General features: G+C 34.6%; 1 protein-coding gene across 3 annotated transcripts; it reads left to right on the top strand.

The window, feature by feature from the left end:
- Nucleotides 1-429: 429 nt before the first annotated feature.
- Nucleotides 430-17,755, top strand: GEMIN2 (gem nuclear organelle associated protein 2). 3 transcript variants are annotated; one of them, XM_079120380.1, is made up of 10 exons: nt 439-607; nt 989-1,073; nt 3,306-3,395; nt 3,643-3,702; nt 5,339-5,452; nt 7,588-7,632; nt 9,159-9,227; nt 13,826-13,936; nt 14,854-14,912; nt 17,339-17,755. In XM_079120380.1, exons 1-10 carry the CDS (start codon nt 471-473, stop codon nt 17,376-17,378), a joined length of 810 nt encoding a protein of 269 aa, XP_078976506.1. In that variant the 5' UTR covers nt 439-470; the 3' UTR covers nt 17,379-17,755. The 3 variants fall into 3 exon arrangements, with proteins under 3 accessions (XP_078976508.1, XP_078976507.1, XP_078976506.1); XM_079120382.1 differs by lacking the exon at nt 9,159-9,227 and having other exon boundaries at nt 430-607; XM_079120381.1 differs by lacking the exon at nt 7,588-7,632 and having other exon boundaries at nt 431-607.
- The last annotated feature ends 3,870 nt before the right edge of the window (nt 17,756-21,625 follow it).

Here is a 21,625-nt window from a genome sequence, read left to right as displayed (position 1 = left end):
AAGAATTAAATGTGTAATGTAAATTGCCGACCCGGGGTTGAAAAATTTAGAGCTCCATAAATGATAATTAGAGTAATTCTGTTCATTAATTTTATTTATTTATTTGCGATACTGTGGATCGAACTCAGGGCCTTGTATCTGTCAGGCAAGCACTCTACCAGCTGAGCTACCTCCCCAGCCCTCACTAATTTCAAAAACACTATTAGGGATGCATAAAAGCTCACCCAGTCTTTAGCTGCAGAAGAGAGAACAGACTAAAAGATCAGAAACAACTCAGGAATCGAATTAAACTCAGCCAGCTGCACAGCACCCAAACCTAACTAAACCTTGGCGCGAGCAGCAAGTCTGCGCATGAGCAGTTACTCCACCCGGGCTCTTGCTCAACTCCGCGCCAAAGATGCCTGTTTGTGCGTCTGCGCCATGACCTGTGCTACGCGCATGCGCTGCTCGGGACGGCCTCATCCAAAGCCATGGCGTGGGTACCAGTGGAGTCTGCAGTGGAAGAGTTGATGCCCCGGCTGTTGCCGGTGGAGCCCTGCGACTTGGCAGAAGGTTTCGACCCCTCGGTACCTCCGAGGACGCCTCAGGAATACCTGAGGCGTGTCCAGTGAGTGATTTGGCCCTGAGCGCGGGGGCTGGTTATCCGCCCAGCTCCAGGGCTCAGCGCCTATTGCCCCTCTGCAGCCGTGCGCGACAAAGCCCCGCCTCTGTTCTAGTCCCAATCTCTCGCGAAATAGGGACTGCTCAAAATCCCGGGATTACATTCTGAAGTGGGCAGGTTCCCTTTGAACTTGACTGCACCCATAAAACGTGCTTTTGGATTTCCTTGCTTTTAAGCAAATGATTTCAAACATAATGTTGTTTAGTACATCTGTTGGAAGTCTATATTTTTCTGATTTCATAATGAACTAAAATGAATCGCTTGTCTTACTACATGAGTAAAGCACAATAAGTAATGAAGTTTCTTGCGTTTATTACTTATTCGTAGGATTGAAGCTGCTCAATGTCCAGATGTTGTGGTAGCTCAAATTGACCCAAAGAAATTGAAAAGAAAGCAAAGTGTGAATGTTTCTGTGAGTTTTAACCATCTGGGGGATTTCTGTCTGTCCATTTGTCTGTCTGTCTCTCTCGCGCGCGCTCTCTCTCTCTCTCTCTCTCTCTCTCTCTCACACACACACACACACACACACACACACACACACACACACAAACACTAAGGCTCTTCCTACAATATGTATGTTATGGTGTAGGTAAGATTTCAGTACTCCCTACAAAGAGAGACTTTGTCTTGTGTTTTTTCCTCCAGAAGGACGGTTGACTTTCTCCAAAGAGACTTTTCAGTAATACTGATATTTGTAGTGACTCGATCATCTTATTTTAAGGACTTAATCGTGTACTAAAGGAGTCTTGGTTACTTACGCTACCTTTTTTTCTTTTTTAAAGGAAATTTTTTCTGGTTCTGTATTGATCATTATTATTGGACTGGTGTTTCTTATCTAATGTAATTTTGCACATTCTGAATTTGCCCTGGTATCACTTTTTAAGAGTAAAAACCCAAATGTCTTAAACCTTTCTAGGTACTTGCAAATGTGGACATTTTCATTCACTTATTTATCCAGCACACTTTTTAGTGGGCAACTAGGTTGTGCCAGGCACTAGAACACAACAGCGGATAAAATAGAAAGGTCCTACCTGCTAGGCATGGTGGTGCACATCTATAATACTGGAGACTTGGGAAGCAAAAGCAAGAGAATTGAAACATCCTCGAGCAATTTAGGGAGATCCTGTTTCAAAATAATAAAAAGGAGCTAGGGATGTAGCTCAGTTATGGAGCACCCCTTCATTCATCCTACCACCACAAAAAAAAAAAAAAAAAGGAAAAAAAAAGAAAGAAAGAAGGAAAAAAAGAAAAAGTTCTTACCCTTATAGAGTTTGTACTCTCCTAGGGAAGACAGAAAGCAAATAAGCAAATAATGATATATTTAATTTCTTATGAAGAAAATAAACAATGATCAGTATATAAAAGGGGACTACTTAAATAGTAATAGAATATCTGAGGATGTTGTATTTAATCAAGTCAAAGGAAAGTGGCATTTAAAAAATTTGATAATTTTCTTTATATGTTCTAAGTATTTCCTTTATCTTATACTTACAATAAGGAAATTTTAATTCAGACACTATAATGTTTCATATAACTTTTCAGAAGTTTTTGATTCATGGAACATGGTATTTTATATAACTAATATTTAAATACTGACCCCACTAAATTTTATTACAAAGTTATATGTGATCAGTTCTGAATTATGCACTGTTTTAGAAAACAAACTTTTTAAAGTCAAGTATCTAAGTTATTTAAGTACATTTTGCCCATACCAAAATTCTTGGCACACTGGATATATTCAGGGTTTACATCATTTAGATTTCTTAGAAATGCCAACAATAACCATTCCAGATTTTTTTTTTATAACTGCTGAGAATTGAACCCAGGGCCTCATGCATTCTAGGCAAGTGCTCTACCACTGTACTACATCCTCAGCCCCATTCCAGATTTTATTATTAAAGTGACTGAGGATCTTTTCCTAACTTTGGGGGGAAAGAGGTACTGCAGATTGAAATCAGAGGTGTTTTGCCACTGAGCTACATCCCCAGTCCTTTTTTATTTTTTATTTTGAGGCAGGTCTCACTGAGTTGCTTAGGACCTCTCTAAGTGACTGAGGCTGGCTTCAAACTTGCAATCATCCTACCTTAGCCTCCCAAGTTGCTGTCCTAATATTTTTAACTGAGACAGAAATCATAAAGTGAAACACCTACTTTTTGCACCTGTAAAAAGTACCTTTTTTTTTTTTCTCCTTTTTTGTTAACGCCATGGATTGAACCCAGGGCCTTGCACATACTAGGCAAGAGCTCTACTACCGAGCCACATATATTCCCAACCCCCTTTATTTTGTTTCATTCTGAGAAAGGGTCTTGCTAGGTTGCCCAGGTTGACTTCAGAACTTGAGATATTCCTACTTCAGCTTTCTGAGAAACTGAGATTACACATGTGTGCCTACAAACCTGGCTTAGATTTGTTTTGATTTTGGGATTTGTTTGTTTGGTGGGAGCAGGGGGGTGGGGGGGACGGGGGGTGTTCCTGGGAATTGAACCCAGGGCATTGTGCATGCTCAGGAAGCACTGTACCACTGAGCATAGCCCCTTTTTTCTTTTGTAGTCTTAATAATTCACTGTTTTATATACTTTTCATCTTGCTTTTACTTTGTAGAGGTATAAGAGGTTGATGCTAACATTTATGAACTGATCTCTAGCTTTCAGGATGCCAACCTGCCCCTGAAGGTTATTCCCCAACACTTCAGTGGCAGCAGCAACAAGTAGCACAATTTTCAACTGTTCGACAGGTAAGCATCAAATGTAATAAAATTAAACCCCCTTCAGATTTATTGCTGTTCTATAATTGGAAAACTAAGATATGTGATTTTAAAGCATATGGAATATTTATGAATCAACTCTTAAATGATTATCATTCAATACATTATAGTTTGTAACTTATTTTCCAAGGATAGTTAGGATAGTTAGAATTTTGTGTGGAAAGTGATTTGATTTACTCATCTTGTGAAGATCACTGTCCAACTTTTCTTCCTTTAGAGTGTGAACAAACATAGAAGTCACTGGAAATCACAACAGTTGGATAGTAATGTGACTATGGTATGTAAGCTTCTCAGTTTAAGTTCTATAATGTATACCTGTTTGAAATATCCATATTTATTTCTAGTCTTCAAGAATTCATTTGCTTAGTCTACATTATTATTATTTATTTTGTTTGTGTGTGTGTGTGTATGTGTGTATGTGTATAGTGCTGGGGATCGAACCCAGGGCCTTGTGCATGCAAGGCAAGCACTCTATCAACTGAGCTATATCCCCAGCCCTAGTCTACATTATTTTAATTCTCTTTCACATACCATTATGTACTGGTAATGATGACATTACATTAGTAGCCTGAAAAATAGCCAGTAGTACAAGTTGATCCGCTATATCTTGGGAGACTTTGGATATGTGAAAGAAATGTAAAAGTTGTCATAATCAAAATGGAATTACTTCTGTCAACGCTAACAATAAAAGGTAAATAAAGCCAGGAAGTAATGAAACATTCTTATGCATGGTTGCCAAATGGTATCCATCATAAAATATTTTGCCAACCTATAACCTTGGAGTGAGGTCACTGCAAACTTATTAGAAGAACTTCTACAGGGACATCTGCCAGACAATTGTCTATTAAACTTCAGAGTGACTCCAGTTTTGTTTTTAATCATTGTTCCCAAATATTATTATTTTGAAATCTCTGACATAACCCTCATTCTTATTGTTAAAACTTCCCCTTGCTTCAACCTCTTTTAATATGCCCACAATTAACGATGGCACACATGTTCCCATTGTAATAGTTATTCCCAAATAAATATCATTATTTGTTGAATTACCTTTGATTTAAGTTTTTATTTAAGTTGACAAATAGGCAGTATTTGACCTCTCTAGTTTTTAAGAGTTCTTCTAAACAGTACCTTTTGTTTTTGTTTTTGTTTGAGATAGGGTCTCACAATTACAAACTGGCCTTGAACTTGCTGTCCTCCTACCTCAGTCTCCCTAGTAACTGGGATTACAGGCATGTGCCACTGAGCTTGGCTAAACAGTTACTTTTTAGGAAATCAATATATTTTCCGTATTTTAAAAGACTAAATAAAGGCTTACTGGGTTTTCCTAGTAGGATCATGATGCCATGTTGTAAATTCACATGTTTACAGAGTATCATCTCAACTTTATTGTAATGATAACATAATAGTGAAACCTGTCATGCATATTGGAAAGTAGTATTTTCTACATTTTATCAGCTTATATATACAATTTTAAGCTCTTCAGAACCTGCTCAGAACTCTGCCAAATTAAAATAGGATTTGGGGAAGAAATGGATACATTGTTCTGGGCAGTCATTTTTAACCTTTAGGGAATCACATATTGCTTCCAAGAATCTAATGAAAGCTATTTATCTTCAGAGGAGGGAAAAAATATACTCCTGGAGTATTCATATTTCCTAGTCAGATTGAATTAGAGCTTACCATGGGGCTTTCATTTAATCATTCCTTTAAGGTCTTATCTGCAAATAAAATCACAGCCTAAGGTACTGGAGGTTGGCACTTCAACATATTAATTTGGGGGACATAGTTTTGCCCATAACTAGTACTGCATATTTGTATTGAAGTGTAGGGAATATGGGAGATCCTTACTTCTGTTTTTAGTGTTTGTATAAAAATAAAAACCTGAAAATAAGTTAATTTTTTTCATCTTTCAGCCAAAATCTGAAGATGAAGAAGGCTGGAAAAAATTTTGTCTGGGTGAAAGGTTATGTGCTGAAGGGGCTATTGGACCAGCTGCAAATGAAAGTCCTGGAATTGATTATGTACAAGTAGGTAATATGTGGATAAACAAAACAAAAAGTATTGATTTTGGTATATCACTTAGTATAAGGGGGTCAACAAACTACAACATGGATCAAATACAGACCACAACCTGTTTTTATACACTTTTTTTTTTTTTTTTTTGGGTGCTGGGGATCGAACCCAGGGCCTTCTGCTTGCAAGGCAAGCACTCTACCGACTGAGCTATCTCCCCAGCCCCTGTTTTTATACACTTTATAAGCTTAAAATGTTTTTGCGTTTTAAAAGGATTGTAAAAAAAAGAAGCAAAAAAATAAAGTGTGACTGAAATTATATGTGACCTACAAAGTCTAAAATATTTACCATCTGGCTATTTACAGAAAATGTTTGCCAACCCCTGACTTAGTTTATAGATTCTGTAACTTACAAAGTGACAGCCAAGTTTCTGAAATAATTTACTCTGGCTTAATTTAGGTTGACTTCTTATTTCTTATATTTTAGCTATGTAATAATTTTGAGTTAGATAGTATTTGGTTCTTTTTAATAATTAGGCATAGGTCATATTATAGGTTATAAGTAAGGGAAACAAAAAAAAAATGACACTGTTAGATCTTCCAGTAAATTGCATATTATAGAGATGAAATGTTGGGGGTATGACTTTAATCATAAATTATATGGCTAGCTCCTTGTCCTTCAGGATTCACCTGCCCCTAGGTTTGCAGATGTTGCCTCAGAACCCACTGCATACATCTGCATTACTACTTCCTATGTTATATTGTTCTATTCAATGGATATGGTACCATATGGATTTTTTCCTGTTTAAAACTTATTTATTTCCAAGCCAGGCATAGTGGCTCATACCTATAATCCTAGGTTGAGGCTGTAGGATCAAAAGTTTGAAGCTAGCCTGGGCAACCAAATAAGACTGTGTTCGAAAATAATAAAAGGGGCAGGGGACTTAGTTCAGTAGTAGAGCACCACTGGGTTCAATTCCCAATACCACAAATAAAACAAAACAAAATAAATATATCTCCAAAATACAAGAGTTCCAAAAATCAAATTCCCCCCTCCCAAAACAAAACAAAAAAATAGGCAAAAGATATAAATAGACATCTTACAGAAAGGAAATACAAATTTTTCTTAGAATATTCCCAACCTCACTTGCAATAGTAGTATAACTTTATACCTATGCTGATCTATAATTTTTCAGGTCAACATATTGGCAAAGAGAATTTGATATATTGTTTTGACAAAGCCCAGGAAAACAGGCACTCTTCTCACAAGTGTGAGAGTGTAAATTGACTCAGGTCTTTAGGGAAGGTAATTAGACACTCTTTCTTAGACAACCTGTTGTTCTTTTAGATAATATACTTAATGTGTATTACATTTAAGGATGTTTTAATTTCATAAAGAATTAGTATTTATTTAACTTAACAAAATATAGAAAAGTAAAAACATACCATGTTAGAAAGACCATTTAAGAACACAAAGTTTAATGTGTAAGTTAAGTTTTTTACAAATCCATAGTGATTGGTTAGTTGATTTCTTTCTTTTTTTTTGAGTTTCTAGTGCTTAAACTTAGGGATGCTCTACCACTGAGTTACACATCACCAGATTTTTCAGTTTTTAAGACAGGGTCTCACTAAGTGGGCCAGGCTGGCCTCAAATTTGTAATCTTCCTGTCTTAGCCTCCCAAATACCTGGGATTTGTAATCCCACTGTACCTAGTAGTATACTTTGTAAAACTTGAGTCAGATTAGGTTTAAAAAATATCATTCTAATTCAAGTGCCCTTAATTGCTGAAAATTAGCTTTCACTGAAGATTTTTAAATGCTGTATGTAGTATATTAATATATCAGTATGTTATATTTTTATTGACGATAATAAGTTAACTTTTTCAAGTAGTGTCATTTTTAAAATTTCATACTTAATGACATTTTGGTTATGAAAATCATTTTTAAATTTATATATATTCACATTTTGAAACATTATTTTGTTGGGCCTTATAACAGTAGTTTCTAGAACATCTCATTATAATTGGCAGCAAATAAATTTTCTTTTATCTGTTTTTCTAAACAACTGTGTGGCAAGAAATTAAATTGTTTGAAAAAAATGAAGATCTTTCTTATACCGTTAATGATTTCAGTCTCATTTTTTCTTTCAGATTGGTTTTCCTCCATTGCTTAGTATTGTTAGCAGAATGAATCAGGTAAAAATCCATCTAATAATGATATTATATACATTCTTTTGTTTGCAATATACATAGAAGTATTCAAATACATTTACTTAATATTTATAGTATGCAAGACCTTGTCGTATGCTCTTCAGTGGTTTTTTTTTTTATCCATAGTACATCCCTTTGTGGGAAGTTATTATTAATAATAATTTTTTTATAAATGAGGAAACAAAATTTGAGGGTAAGTAACTTGCAGGTAGCCAGGTGTGGCTGTGCAAACCTGTAATCCCAGCAACTCAGGAGGCTGAGGCAGGAGTATAAATTCAAGACCAGCCTTGGCAATTTAGCAAAACCTTGTCTCAAAATTGACAATAAAAAGGGCTAAGGATGTAGTTCAGTGGTAAAGCATCCCTGGTTTCATTCCCCAGTACTAAAAAAAAACATTACTTGCTGGTGGTTTTCAGCAAGTAAACTCCAGAGCTCATGCTCTTAATATGGTGCCACAGTATTCATTCATGTACATTTCAGCTATAAGTCTTAGATTGAAGTTTGAATGAAATGTTAAGGTTAGGTTAACATTTCCAGGTCTAGATCTTGACACATTACATAAGATTGGGATTAAAAGGGAAGAAATGCAGAATTTGGTTCTTCAGTCTTTCAGGAACAGGAACTCAGTATTCATTTAAAAGGCAAACACTTCATTTTGCTTTTACATAGCATTAAATACCCTTGGAAGGTAAAAAAAAATTTTTTTTTTTAATTGGAAATCATACTAGATGGTAGTTTCACTAAGTTGATCTTTCGCATTTAGATTCTGTAGTGGTCACACTGTTTCATCAGCATGATTTTTTTTATAAATGCCCACATATATGTACACTATATATATATATATATATATATATATATATATATATATATAAAATATGAACTTGTTTGCAGAAACAATTTTCAATTAGTTTAATGATTTAATCTGTATACTTTTTTTCTTTTGGCATTACTGGGATTGAACCCAGGGCTTTGTGCTTGCAAGGCAAGCACTCTACCAACTGAGCTATATCCCCAGCCCTAATCTGTATACTTTTAAAACAGATCTTTCTCTAGTTAATTTTTAGTTTTGACCTTTTGATTTAATTTGAGTTGGAAAATAAATGGAAGATATTTATGGAAAGAATTGTTTTTAAGAGCAGATGAATTTTTTTTCAAATAGTTACAAACTAAATCCTAAGATTGAAACTAAAACCTTAGTTGATACTTGAGAATGTAGGAATATTTGTCTTGGGCTGGGATCATAGCTAAGTGGTAGGGTGCTTGCCTAGCATGTGAGAAGTCCTTGGTTCAGTCCTTCAGCCGTACAAAAAAAAATAAACGGAATGAAAACTTTTGTCTTAAAAGCCTTTCCTCACCAGATGAGATATCTAAGCAAATTACTAGAGTCAGTTTTCTTTGAAGGTCTAAACATCAGAGTTGCTTTCTAACTAAACTTAAGGGAATTCCCGTTGAACCTGTAAATATTTTATTACTAATACAACTCTTCCCTATTCCATCTCTTTTTTTTTTAGGCAACAGTAACTAGTGTCTTGGAATATCTGAGTAATTGGTTTGGAGAAAGAGATTTTACTCCAGAATTGGTAGTATTGCATCTTTTTATTTCATAATGCAGGCAAGGTTATATATACTTATATGTAAGATGTCACTCTATAGTGTTTATATTAAATGTGTAAATTTACATATATGTATATCATATACATACTACAAAATGTGACTATAGTGAAATTCAGAGCTTACACTAGATTATAAATCAATATGCTGTTTCCTTCATTGAGAAAGCTTTGCTTTGGGGGAAACAAATCAACTAAAGAAATGATTTATATACTTATGCAAGCTGCTTATCTCATTGCAGATCGGTAACAATTAGATTACAGACTTATAATCAATTTGCAGGCTATACTTGGAGTAGCACTGGCTTGAAGAAGTTTGAAATGCATTTTCTAAAATGGCCTTGAAATCCAGACCACAAAAGCATATAAAAAAATAATAGGGGCTGGGGTTGTAGCTTAGTGGTAGAGCACTTGCCTACCATGTTGTGAGGCACTGAGTTCGATCCCCAGCACCACATAAAACTAAATAAGCAAAATGAAGGTATTATGTCCATCTACAGCTAAAAATATATTTTAAAAAAAGGAAAATATTCCTTTTAATAAAATAATAATAATAATAGCAGGCATTACATGCCAGGCATTGTTCTAAGAACTTTGTATAAAATAGAGACCCTGTCTCTAAATAAAAATATTTTAAAAAGGGCTAGGGATATGGCTCAGTGGTTAAGTGCCCCTGAGTTCAATTCCAGAACCAAAAAAAACAGTTATCATCATCCTTTGAAGTAGATTTAATTTTTTATATATATTTAGTTGTCAGTGGGCCTTTATTTTATTTATTTATATGCAGTGCTAAGAATCGAACCCATGAGAGGCAAGTGTTCTACCACTGAGCTACAATCCCAGCCCTAGATTTAATTTTTACAAAGATTTTTCACATTTGAGGATATTCACTAGAGTATCCAAGGGTTCAAAGCTCCTTATCAAAGCATAAGATACTGTCTTTGCCCTCTGGAAGTTTATAAGTCTCTTGGGAAAGACAAATAAAGCAACATTGCATTACAATATTAAGCTTCCCAGACTACCTCAGCAAAGTGGCTTAGAAAAGTCACTTCCATAAATATAATGAAAAAAAACGTATATATGTTATTGTTATACTGGGTATTAAACGCAGGACCTCACATATACTAGGTAAGCTCTGTGCCACAGAGCTGAACCCCCAACCCCAGTGAACATTAATATCAAGTTTTTATTTTACACTTTTTTCATTCTTTAAAATCTTTACTATACCATGTACTTGCGGGTGTTTGGTATTCTCCTCCCACTATTGGGAACTGAACCCAGTGGTACTCTATCATTGAGCTACATCCCCAGCCCTTTTTATTTTTTACTATGACAAAGGGTCTCATGAAGTTGTTCACATTGCCTTCAATCTTGAAATCCTTCTGCTTCAGCCTCCCAAATTTTGGGTTACAGATGTACACTCACTGCCACACTCACCCCTTTATCATGTTTGTTTTGTTTTGTTTGGTGCTGGGGATTGAACCCAGGGCCTTGTGCATGCAAGGCAAGCACTCTACCAACTGAGCTGAATCTCCAGCCCCTATCATGTATTTTTTATATGTAAAACATTCATATATTTAAAATCAACACTTGATTTTTTTGCAGTGGTCACACGTGTTACATAGTTGTCATATGTTTAGCTCATATTTCATCATATACATATTTCCATATGATATTGTAATTCACATAATCACCACTGCCTTAATGTCTTTAATTTTGATTCTTAAATTATTGACCATTTGTGTTCTTTCTTATGTTTTGCAGTCATGACTAAATTATAAACATTCACACTAATTTCTCAGGATATTTCTAATTTAGAATTATTGGATCAAATTTATATAAGCCTTTGTTACATTTTGCCAGATTGCTCTCCTGAAGAAATGAACTAGTTTATAATATCAGCAGCAGTGTATCCTCAAATTTATTATTATTCTCTGCAATCCCATTCAAGTTGAACCATATGAATTTCCTTTTTATAACTTAAGAATATTTAATTATCAGCAATTCTGAATAATTCAATCCAACTTTTTTTGAAGTTTGTGTTTGTTTCAAACTAGGCAGATTTACTTCAAATTAAATGTAGTTTTCATTTCTTTCAATATCAGTGAAATGTATTTATCCCATGGGTTGGTATATTAACTGTACCTTCAATAGATAACTTTGCATTCTTAGGCTGTTTGTTTACTGGAATCTCGATACTGAATTTAAAATTTTATATCATTTGTTTATGTTTGATAGTAACCTCTTACATTATTTGGCCTGAACACTTTGTTTAACTCTTTGCTTTAAGATATTTTTTTAAATATATTTTTATTTGTAGATGGACACAATACCTTTATTTTGTTTATTTAGTTTTTTAATGTGGTTCTGAGTATGGAACCCAGTGCCTCATGCATGCTAGGCAAGCATTCTACCACTGAGCCATAACCCCAGCCCTATTTTTTTTTTTTTTTAACTTCTAAGATTATTCACTCAAGGCAGGCATGTGGGCACCTGCCTATCATCCCATCTACTTGAAAGGCTGAAGTAGGAAGATTTGCAAGATCAAGGCCAAGCATGGGCAACTTGGCAAGACCATATCGAAAAGTGAAATAAAAAGGATTGGGGTTGTAGATCAGTGGTAGAGTGCTTGCCTTAGTGTGCTTGAGTTCCTGGGTTCAGTCCTCAGTAGTGCAAAATAAATAAATATTATCTACTCAAAAAGATGGTAAATTCAGCCTTTCCTATTACTTAATGAAAGCATATTACTAAAAAGTATAGCTGTATTTACCAGAGGAATTGTTAAAGTGTTTTCATACCACTGACAGCTGACTCTGAATTTTAACATTAATCCTTTAAATATAATTTTGAGTATTATATCTTAAAAATCAAAGATATCTAATTCATTTATCCAAGTAACTATACTGTCAGAATGATAATACTGAGGATATCAGTGTTTAAATTAAAAATATATCACAAGAAATTTGCTTATCATAACCAAAATAAAGAAAAAAAAAGGGATCTTCTAATTTTTCTTTTTTTAGAATTACTTGTCTAATGTTTTTGAAAAATATAGTCTTATTTTATCATCCAAATGTGAAGCTATTAAGAAAAGTTTTCAGCTTTTTGGTTTGGGGTTTTATTTTCATTTGGAGGTTTTTGTTTTCTAGTATTATCACAGTGACATTAAAAAAAGGAACCTCTCAGCATAAATGTTTCAGGCAATCAGTATAGGTTTGGAGCAACTTCCCAATGTAGAGGATATTTGAATACTGGATACTAGCTTTATATAGTAAATGTATCCCTGAAAATTAGTCGTTTTAATTTATTTTTTTTAACAGAAGAAAATTCCACTGCTTGTAATACAAACCAGGATGTGAATATTTTTGTTGAAAGAAAAAGTCTTATTGTTGATTTAGGGCTACTTGAGGAACTAACTTATTAGTTTTGTATAAATCACCATTTAAGCTTTGTTCTAAACAACAAAAAGAAACTTTGTTCTAATATTTTTTAGGGTCCCCCAAAGTGATAAATTGCTCAGAATTAAATTATGCATACTGCTGGAATACATAATTTACTGGTGAAACTCTAATTGGTATAACCATTCTTAGGTATGATGATTATATCTCAGAAAGATTAATGAACTACATACCCGTTGACAGCATCATTTTATTTGTATGTATAATAATAAACATTTCCATGTTATTAGTTATTAAATGGGATTGTTACATGCCATGTTGAGACTATCCAATGATGTTCCTTCATTAATACTGTTTAACTACATGGGGTATGTTTATTATGTATTATAAAGACAGCTACAAAATGGTAATGATGGAAATTTATTGAAAAAAGTTGTACATATACATAGGAAAAGAGACATTTTAAAAACTAGAAGTTTTATCTGGATAGCAAGAATACTGTTTTTTTGGTTTTATTTTGTTTCTAATTGAGTATTATAACTTTTGTAATTGGGGGGAAAAGCCCATTTTAAAGGGGAGTAGGACTAAATTTAGCTTCTATTTGTAGAAGTCCCAGTATACTATTTTGTTTTCATAGTTCCTTTATATCGACCCAGAGCACAAAGTATACAATGATTTGTATATATGTCTATAGTAGACAGAGAAGAGTGGATCTTAATTTTTTCAAGGATTCATATACATTTAGTTTTCTTCTGTGGTAAGAATCAGTGAAATGAAGACTCTGGGCATCAGAATATTTTGAAGTATCATGTGTCAGCTCTCCAGATGATCCTTCATCCATAGCCAAATATAATACAGTCAAATGTTCTATGCATTACTCATAGCAGATAGCCAGGCACAACATTGGACATTTAGAAAAGTAAGTTATATTTGTGGGTCAATATTTGTCTAGCCAGGCATGGTGGAGCACTCCTGTAATCCCAGCAGCTCGGGAGGCTGAGGAAGATTGCAAATTCAAAGCCAACCTCAGCAACTTAGCCAGACCCTGTCTCAAAATAAAAAATAAAAGGGCTGGGGATGTAGCTCAGTGATTAAGCACCCCTGGATTAAATCTCTGGTACCAAAAAACAAAAATTTTGTCAATTTAATATTTTTTAAAATTCTCTTTAGGGAAGATGGCTTTATGCCTTGTTGGCTTGCCTTGAAAAACCTTTATTACCTGAGGCTCATTCACTTATTCGGCAGCTTGCAAGAAGGTGCTCTGAAGTAAGACTCCTAGTGGTAAGTTATAACTTGTTATTTATTATTGAAAGTATCTGTCAATTTATATGGCAATAAAGGAGGTTTCCAATAAAATAGGGAAAATGTGGAATATTTTATTAGTTGGAATTAGATTATCCCACAGAACAAAAGAGCCCCAAATAATATTAGTTCTAATTAAATAAAGATGTTTTTCTCAGATAAAGGAAATCTGAAGGTAGACAAATAATATCCAAGATGACCAGATCTTTGGGTTCTGCCATTTGTGGCTTTCATCTTTGTCTTAGTCTATTTTGCATTGCTGTAACAAAATACCTGAGGCTGGGCACTTTATTTTTTTTTTATTTAAATTTTTTTTTTAGTGGCGATGGACCTTTATTTTATTATTTATATGTGGTGCTGAGAATTGAACCCAGTGTCTCAGACATACTAGGCGAGTGCTCAACTACTGAGCCACAACCCTAGCCTGGCTGGATTCTTTAATAAAGTAATGAAGCTTATTTAGCGGAGAGATTTAGAGGTTGAAAGTCTAATATCAGGTGTTTTCATCTGTTCAGCATTTGGCTACATCACACTGTGGCAGATGTCATCACATAGGAGCATGTGTGAGTGCAGCAAGTCACATGTTTAAGAGGGGAAGTGCCAAGCTCACTATCACAGCACCCTGTCATAGTATTAATCTAGTCTCGTGTCAGTTGGAACTCCTACAAGACAGCATTAATCCTTCTGAACAAGAATCTTTATTTAAAATATGACTTTAAATATTCTCAAGGAATCATTAACTCCTCAGTTTTATCCTTTTTGTTGGAGGGTTCCTATTTCCATGTGATAATTACTATCTAAAAAAAATTTTAATAAAATTTTCATGCTTTCATGTTAAATAGAAATTTCAAAAATATTAGGGAAATAGACTATATTTAATATTTTCTTTCTTTTAGGACAGTAAAGATGATGAAAGAGTTCCTGCTTTGAACTTATTAATCTGCTTGGTTAGCAGGTATAGTGAAATAATCCTTGACTTTGGCTTATTTGTTCATTAATAAGGCAGAACATGTTTAATTTTGTTACATTTCTATTTTTAACTAACTAGATCCTATTCACTTTCAGGTGAGGCATTTTTTATTTGCTATAATTTAATTTCTGTATTGAAGTTCCACCTGGAATTTATTTGTAAAATTTTTAAAATTCTACATTCTAAGTAAACACACATTTTATTTAGGTCTTTTCCTATATGTATTTTTATTTCATTGATCATTGTTTTTATTCCAATGTCAGTACTTTTATAAAGCTGTATAATACATTTAAGTATTGGGATGAATAATCCCATATCCATTCATCCCTCTCCCAAATAAGACACTTTTTTAGAAAACATATTCAACATCTAGTTTCTCCCAGGCATGGTATTGCATGCTTGTAATCCTAGCCACTTGAGAGGCTGGACTGTGGGGTTGGGGAGACAGCAAGTTCGAGACCAGCTTGGGAAAGTTAGAAAGACTGTTTCAAAATATAAAATTAAAAGGCTGGAGATATTGGCCAATAGTAGAGCGCCACTGTGTTCAATTCCCAGGACCATGTATTAGCCTATTCATATATTAGCTAGAACTTTTTTTTCTGTTAAAATAAAAAATAAAACACTTCACAACTTGGTTATTCTGAAGTATAATTTCTAACAATAACAAAAAATAGAATATATTACTAGATTCTTTCCTTCTATGAATAATTTTTAAAATAAAGAGAGGTAGCCTAGCATTTTCCAAATACAACCAATAAGGTTGTTTCTGGTTTTGGATTATCATTTTGAATTTAGGAACTTTAACATTTGCTAATTCATTGTAGTAATTATTTTTTATGCTCAAACTGTTCCATCTTTGACCAATGGGAGCACTTGAAGTCATGAAGTCAGTTCCTATTTCCCAACTCCCCCACACACAAGTGCTAGGGATTGAATCCAAGGCCTTACCATGTTAGGTAAGCATTCTACCACTGATTTACATTCCCAGCCCTGACTTCCTTTTTTGTTTTTTGGCAAGAATGTCAGGGATTGAACCCAGAAGCACTTAACTGCTGAGCTACATCCCCACCCCTTTTTATTTTTTAAGACAGGGTCTCACTAAGTTGCTTAGGGCCTAAATTGCTGAGGCTACTCTCAAATTTCCAATTGTCCTGCCTCAGACTCCTGAGCTCCTGGGATTACAGTTGTATATCACTGCCCTGGGCCCCCAATTCCTTTTGACACAGCCCTTCCTTTCTGGTATACCAAGATGATTTGAGTATCTTGAATATCTCTGGCTCCAGAATGAAAATCAGTGTTTTTATAATGGAAGTTCTGGTTCCTTTATTAAAAAATAGGAAATGGTACTTAGAAACCACAGTTTGGAAGCTAGAGACTGGTTATTAAGTTGGTCATTGCCTTTAGGCCTTGTCAGTCAACTGAGCTAGGAAATATGCACTTTCTTAGAAAAAGAATCCTGAGTTCAAATGGATATTTCGGTCCTAATTTAAGAGTACTTGATTTTTCCTTTAATGTTATACAGTAGTTGATCCTATTCTAAGACCCACAGTAAATTCCTGAAACCATACATAGTACCAAACCCTGTAATTTTTTTAAAATATTTTTTTTAGTTGTCAATGGATCTTTTATTTTATTTATTTTTTTATATGTGGTGCTGAGTATTGAACCCAGGACCTCACACATGCCAGACAAGCACTCTACCCAAACCCTGTAATTTAAGACCTTTACCATCTTAACTAAACACTTATGCTCTGTGGCTGTAACATTTGCAGCTTGAGGTGCCACACCAGAATTACCATGAATTTTTTTGTTCTTCACAATTTCACAGATAAGAAGTCTCATTTCTTTTTTTTTTTTTTTTTTTTTAACTTTGACAAGGGTCTCACTAAGTTGCTGAGACTCTTTGAAGTTTCAATTCTACCTTATCCTCCTGAGCCAGTGGGATTACAGGCATGCATCACTGCACCTCACTTGTTTTTAATTACATAAAATATTTACAACATTCCAGAAATCAAGATATATTTGAATATTTAAGCATCTACTTTTATCCTAAAATTATTTTCTTTTTCATATAAATTATCATTATATTAATTTTTCATCTATCCTTTCATTTTCTCCAAAAGCATAAGCAAATATGTATAAATAAACTTACATGCCTACACAGATTGAAGCATACTGAACAATCTGTTCTGCACCTTGTTTTTGTTTTTTGTTTTTTTTTTTTCCCACTTAATCCTGGAAATCACTCTATAGCTGTATAGGTATTCTTTTGTATAGTTACATAGTTTTCAGTTATGTATATGTACTGTAGTATTATTTCCCTTATCAGTTAACATTTTGGTTATTTATGGTCTTTTGCTACTACAGGCAGTGCTATAATATACTTGTGCATACATTATATTCCTTTTTAGGTATTTTGACCAACGTGATTTAGCTGATGAGCCATCTTGATGTAGCTGATTTCTCAGAGACAGAAGCTATTTCTGCTGAAGGCAGCCTAAATCTGACGAAGTATAAAGCCAATTCAAGTACAGACTGCATCACTTCTCCCAACACTATGTGAAAGGTCTTCATCCTAACCTGTGCAACTCAAGTTGATATACAGAATATAGACTGAATTGATTTGTCTGAAATATCTTTGGAAAATCCCACTTGGTATTTGATGAACAATTTGAATAGTTTTCTGCGGTCACATGATTTAAAATAAATTGAATGCCAATTATTGGTGAAGAAGTCTGTCTAGAAACTGTGTGATGGAATTTTATAAAGGTCCTGGTGCTACTTCATTGTTTGTTTACATGTCTTCATATAAAGTTTGTTGAAAATGTTTTACCAAAATCTTGTTTTACTCTTGAAAAAAGACAGTATCCTTAGAATTAGAAAATAATCAAGATTAAATAGCAAATGTGAGTCACCAACGAATCAAATGTCCCTTTAAGCTCAAGTTTATTTTAAATGCTTTATGGCATAAACAACTTTTTCTAACAAATAATTTTCAATGATACCCTAAGAGATTGAGTGTTTTAATTTTTTGGACAAGTCTTATTTGTATCACTTAATTTATCTATTTTTGTATCAAGTAGGAATGCTTTCTATTTTGAGTAACAGAAGGATTAAGAGGCAATGGTTGTTCAAATAGGAGTTTGTTTTCCTCACAGAACAAGAAATATAGAGGAACTGGCCACTGGCCTTGGTTCAGTGACTCAACAATATCAAGGTCTCAGATTCCTTTAGCCTTCCCTTAATGGCAACAAGATTGCTGTTGCAATTTAAAGCAATGTGTCTCTATTCAAGACAGAAAAAGAGGAGGGGGCACAGCCTTCCATGTCTGATACTTTTTCTAATAAGAAAAATCTTGCCAGACCAATGGTACACACCTGTAATTGTAGCAATTTGGGAAACTGATGCTGGAATGTCACAAGTCTGAGACCAGCCTCAGCAACTTGGTGAGATCCTCCCTTTCTCAAAAAAAAAAAAAAAAAAAAGCGCCTGGGTCTGGGTCTAGCAACTCAGGAGGCTGAGGCAGGAGGATCCCAAGTTTGAGGCCAGCCAGTCTTAGCAATTTAGGAAGAACCTGTCACAACATAAAAGAGAAAAATGGCTGGGAATGTTAGCTCCACGGTAAAGCACCTCTGGGTTCAATTCCCAATAACAAAAGAAAAAAAAAAAACCTTTCCCAGAAATTTCCATCAGATTTGTGTTCCCTATTGGTCATAAGTGACTAACATTACCACCCAGAGGTAAGTGGAAAAGGTAATAAACATTGGGAATAAACATTATTCAGGCAACTGACAGCTTTGCCTCTAGTTTTAATTAAAGCTGATGATTTTTTAAAAAGTTTTTTAGTTTATAGATGGACACAATACTTTTATTTATTTTGTGATGCTGAGGCTTGAACCCAGTACCTCAGATGTGCAAGGAAAGTACTCTACCACTAAGCCACAATCCCAGCCGTAAAGTTGATGATATTTTTGTCTGGATATTTTCTACTGTTAGTCCTCAGTTATTGGGGTGAAGGGAGGGTGGCAGGTGGGAAGAGTACTGGGAATTGAACCCAGGGCCTGGCACATGCTAGGCAAGCACTCTTTTTTAAAAAATTTTTTAGTTGTAGGTAGACACAATACCTTTATTTTTATGTGGTGCTTAGTATCAGACCCAGGGCCTCACACATGCTAAGCAAGCACTCTACCACTGAGCCACAACCCCAGCCCCAAAGCAAGCACTCGTATTACTGAGCTACATCCCCAGCTCCCCCTTTTTTAAAGCATTGTTTTGAGACAAGTTCTTGCTAAATTGCCCAGGATTTGTAATCCTTCTGCCTCAGCCTCCTAAGTACGTGGAATTACAGGTATGAGCCACCACATCCAGCTATAAAGCTCATTTTTACATGGCAACCTAATAGCCCAAGTACTTATTTACCATAGTACTTAAGTGTTCTCTCATTACCTGATATAAAAATGTTTTCAGTATTAATCTAGTATGAAAAAGCTGACAGTGGTACTTTAACATATATAATTTTTTTCCTTTCAACCTTCTTTTCATTTGACCAGAATTTTCCCAAAGTGGGATTCATCTTTAAAAAAGAAATGCAGTAATGGAATTGCTAAGTTAAAGGATGTGTTTTAAATTTATAAATGCTCTTTAAGTGCAAATATTCACTTACATCTATGGTATACACTATATTTTCCTTTTAACATTCTCATGTAGCTTATGCCATACAGACTTCATAATTTTTCCTGTGGTAAAAAAGCTAAGAAGTCTACTTTCCTAATACATTATGTATAGCCAATCTCTGAACTTCTTCAACCACATGATAAAACCTCTGTTCTTAACCCTTGTTTAAAAACTCCCATTTATTTCTCATCCCAGTCCTGGCAACCATCATTCTACTTCTGTTCTATGAATTGACTACTTTAGATATCTCATATAAGTGAAATCATGTAGTATTTGTCCTTCTATGATTGGCTTATTTTATTTAACATGATGTATCCAAGGTTCATCCACATTGAAGCATGACAAGATTTCCTTCCTTTTTAACACTAATATTCCACTGTGTATGTGTGTGTGTATATATATATATATATATATATATACACAACATATATTCTTTATTCATCTATCCCTAGATGCTTAGATGTTTTCACCTCTTAGCTATTAACAATAATGTTGCAGGTGGGCAAGGTGCAGCTGGGGAGGCTGATACAAGATCATGAGTTCAAAACCAGCCTCAGCAATTATAGCAAGGCTCTGAGCAACTTAGCATGACCCCATCTCTAAATATTTAATTTAAAAAAAAAAGGGCTGGGGACATGACTCAGTAGTTAAGCACCCCCAGGTTCAATACCTGATATCAAACAAACAAAACAATGTTGCAGTGACATGGAAGTGATCTCTCCAAGATCCTGATTTCAATTCTTTGGATAAATACCGTTTCATCCTAGCAGTTACGGGGTTCCTCCAACAGATGGCACCAATCCATCCATCCAAAGGTGGGGCTGGATGGGATTCCAAAAAAGCAGCACAAAACATCAGGGTGATCAGTCCAATGCATTTATTAAGGAAACTGTACAGAGAGGCTGCATTGTATCACTGAGGGGGACAGTGAGATGTCCTACCTAGTATGTCTCCAAAAAGGGGGAACTTATATGGGAGTTGACTCAGGGCAGGAATAGTTTCCATGTTTTGATCAATATCTAATACCTGTTTATCAGTATGTAGGGAGAAACTGGGAGACCCTGCATACAAGTGTGATTTCTGGGTTATATGGTAGTTGTATTTTAAAAAAATTTTAGGAGCCCCTGTGCTGTTTTCTACAGCAGCTGTACCAATTTATTTTTCTACACTTTTTTTTTTTTTTTTTTTAAGATAGGACTCTACGTCACCCAGGCTAGGCTCAAACTCAAAATCCTTCTGCCTCAGCCTTCCAAGTATCTGGAATTACAAGTGCACCCCACTGCGACTCACTGTTATTTTTTTTTTCTTTTTTTTTTTTTAATAATGGCCATTCTAAGAGCTATGAGGTGGTATCTCTTGGTTTTGATTGTCATTTTCCTAACTAGTTATATTGAACATCTATGCATATACCTGTTAGCCATTTATATGCCTTCTTTGGACAAATGTTTATTCACTTCTTTGCCTATTTCTCAATCAAGGAATCATGCATTGAGGTGCATGAATTTCTAATGCATTCTGTATATTACCCCTTATTACATTTGATTTCCAAATATGTTCTTTCATAAGTTGCTTTTTTGCTGTTGCTTTCTTTGCTGTGCATCTTTTCAGTTTGATATAGTTCCATTTGTCATCCTGCTTTTGTTATCTTGCTGAGGGTGTGATATGCAATAAATTATTGCCAAAACAAATGTTATGGAGCTTTTCCCCCTATGTTTTCTTTCAGAAATTTTCAGATTTTATGTTTATGTCCTCAATCCACTTTAAATTGATTTCTATGTCTAGTGTTAAGGCAATGATCCAATTTCATTCTTTTATATGTGAACATTCAATTTTTTCCAATGTTTGTTGAAGAGATGTTAGTTTTAATTTGACATTTTCCTTTATGATTTTCTACATTTGTGTTTTGGAAAAGTCTTCACAAGATCATAAAAGTGATCGCATATTTTCTTTAGCACTTTAGGATTTTACTGTTTTTTCACGTCAATCTTAAGCCCCTCAGCCCCCCCCCCCCAAAAAAAAGCACA

The sequence above is a fragment of the Sciurus vulgaris genome (genome assembly GCF_902686455.1).
Source record: "Sciurus vulgaris genome assembly, chromosome: 2".
NCBI lineage: Eukaryota > Metazoa > Chordata > Mammalia > Rodentia > Sciuridae > Sciurus > Sciurus vulgaris.
The sequence above is the reverse complement of the archived record's forward strand: the minus strand, read 5'-3'. Positions and strand labels throughout refer to the sequence as shown.

What these genes read in the sequence shown, in the direction of transcription:
- GEMIN2 (XM_079120380.1), top strand. Translation starts at nt 471, where the DNA reads ATGGCGTGGGTACCAGTGGAGTCTGCAGTGGAAGAGTTGATGCCCCGG. An exon ending in GAATACCTGAGGCGTGTCCA is followed by an intron (nt 608 to 988) that starts GTGAGTGATTTG and finishes ACTTATTCGTAG; the next exon opens with GATTGAAGCTGCTCAATGTC. An exon ending in TTGTTAGCAGAATGAATCAG is followed by an intron (nt 7,633 to 9,158) that starts GTAAAAATCCAT and finishes TTTTTTTTTTAG; the next exon opens with GCAACAGTAACTAGTGTCTT.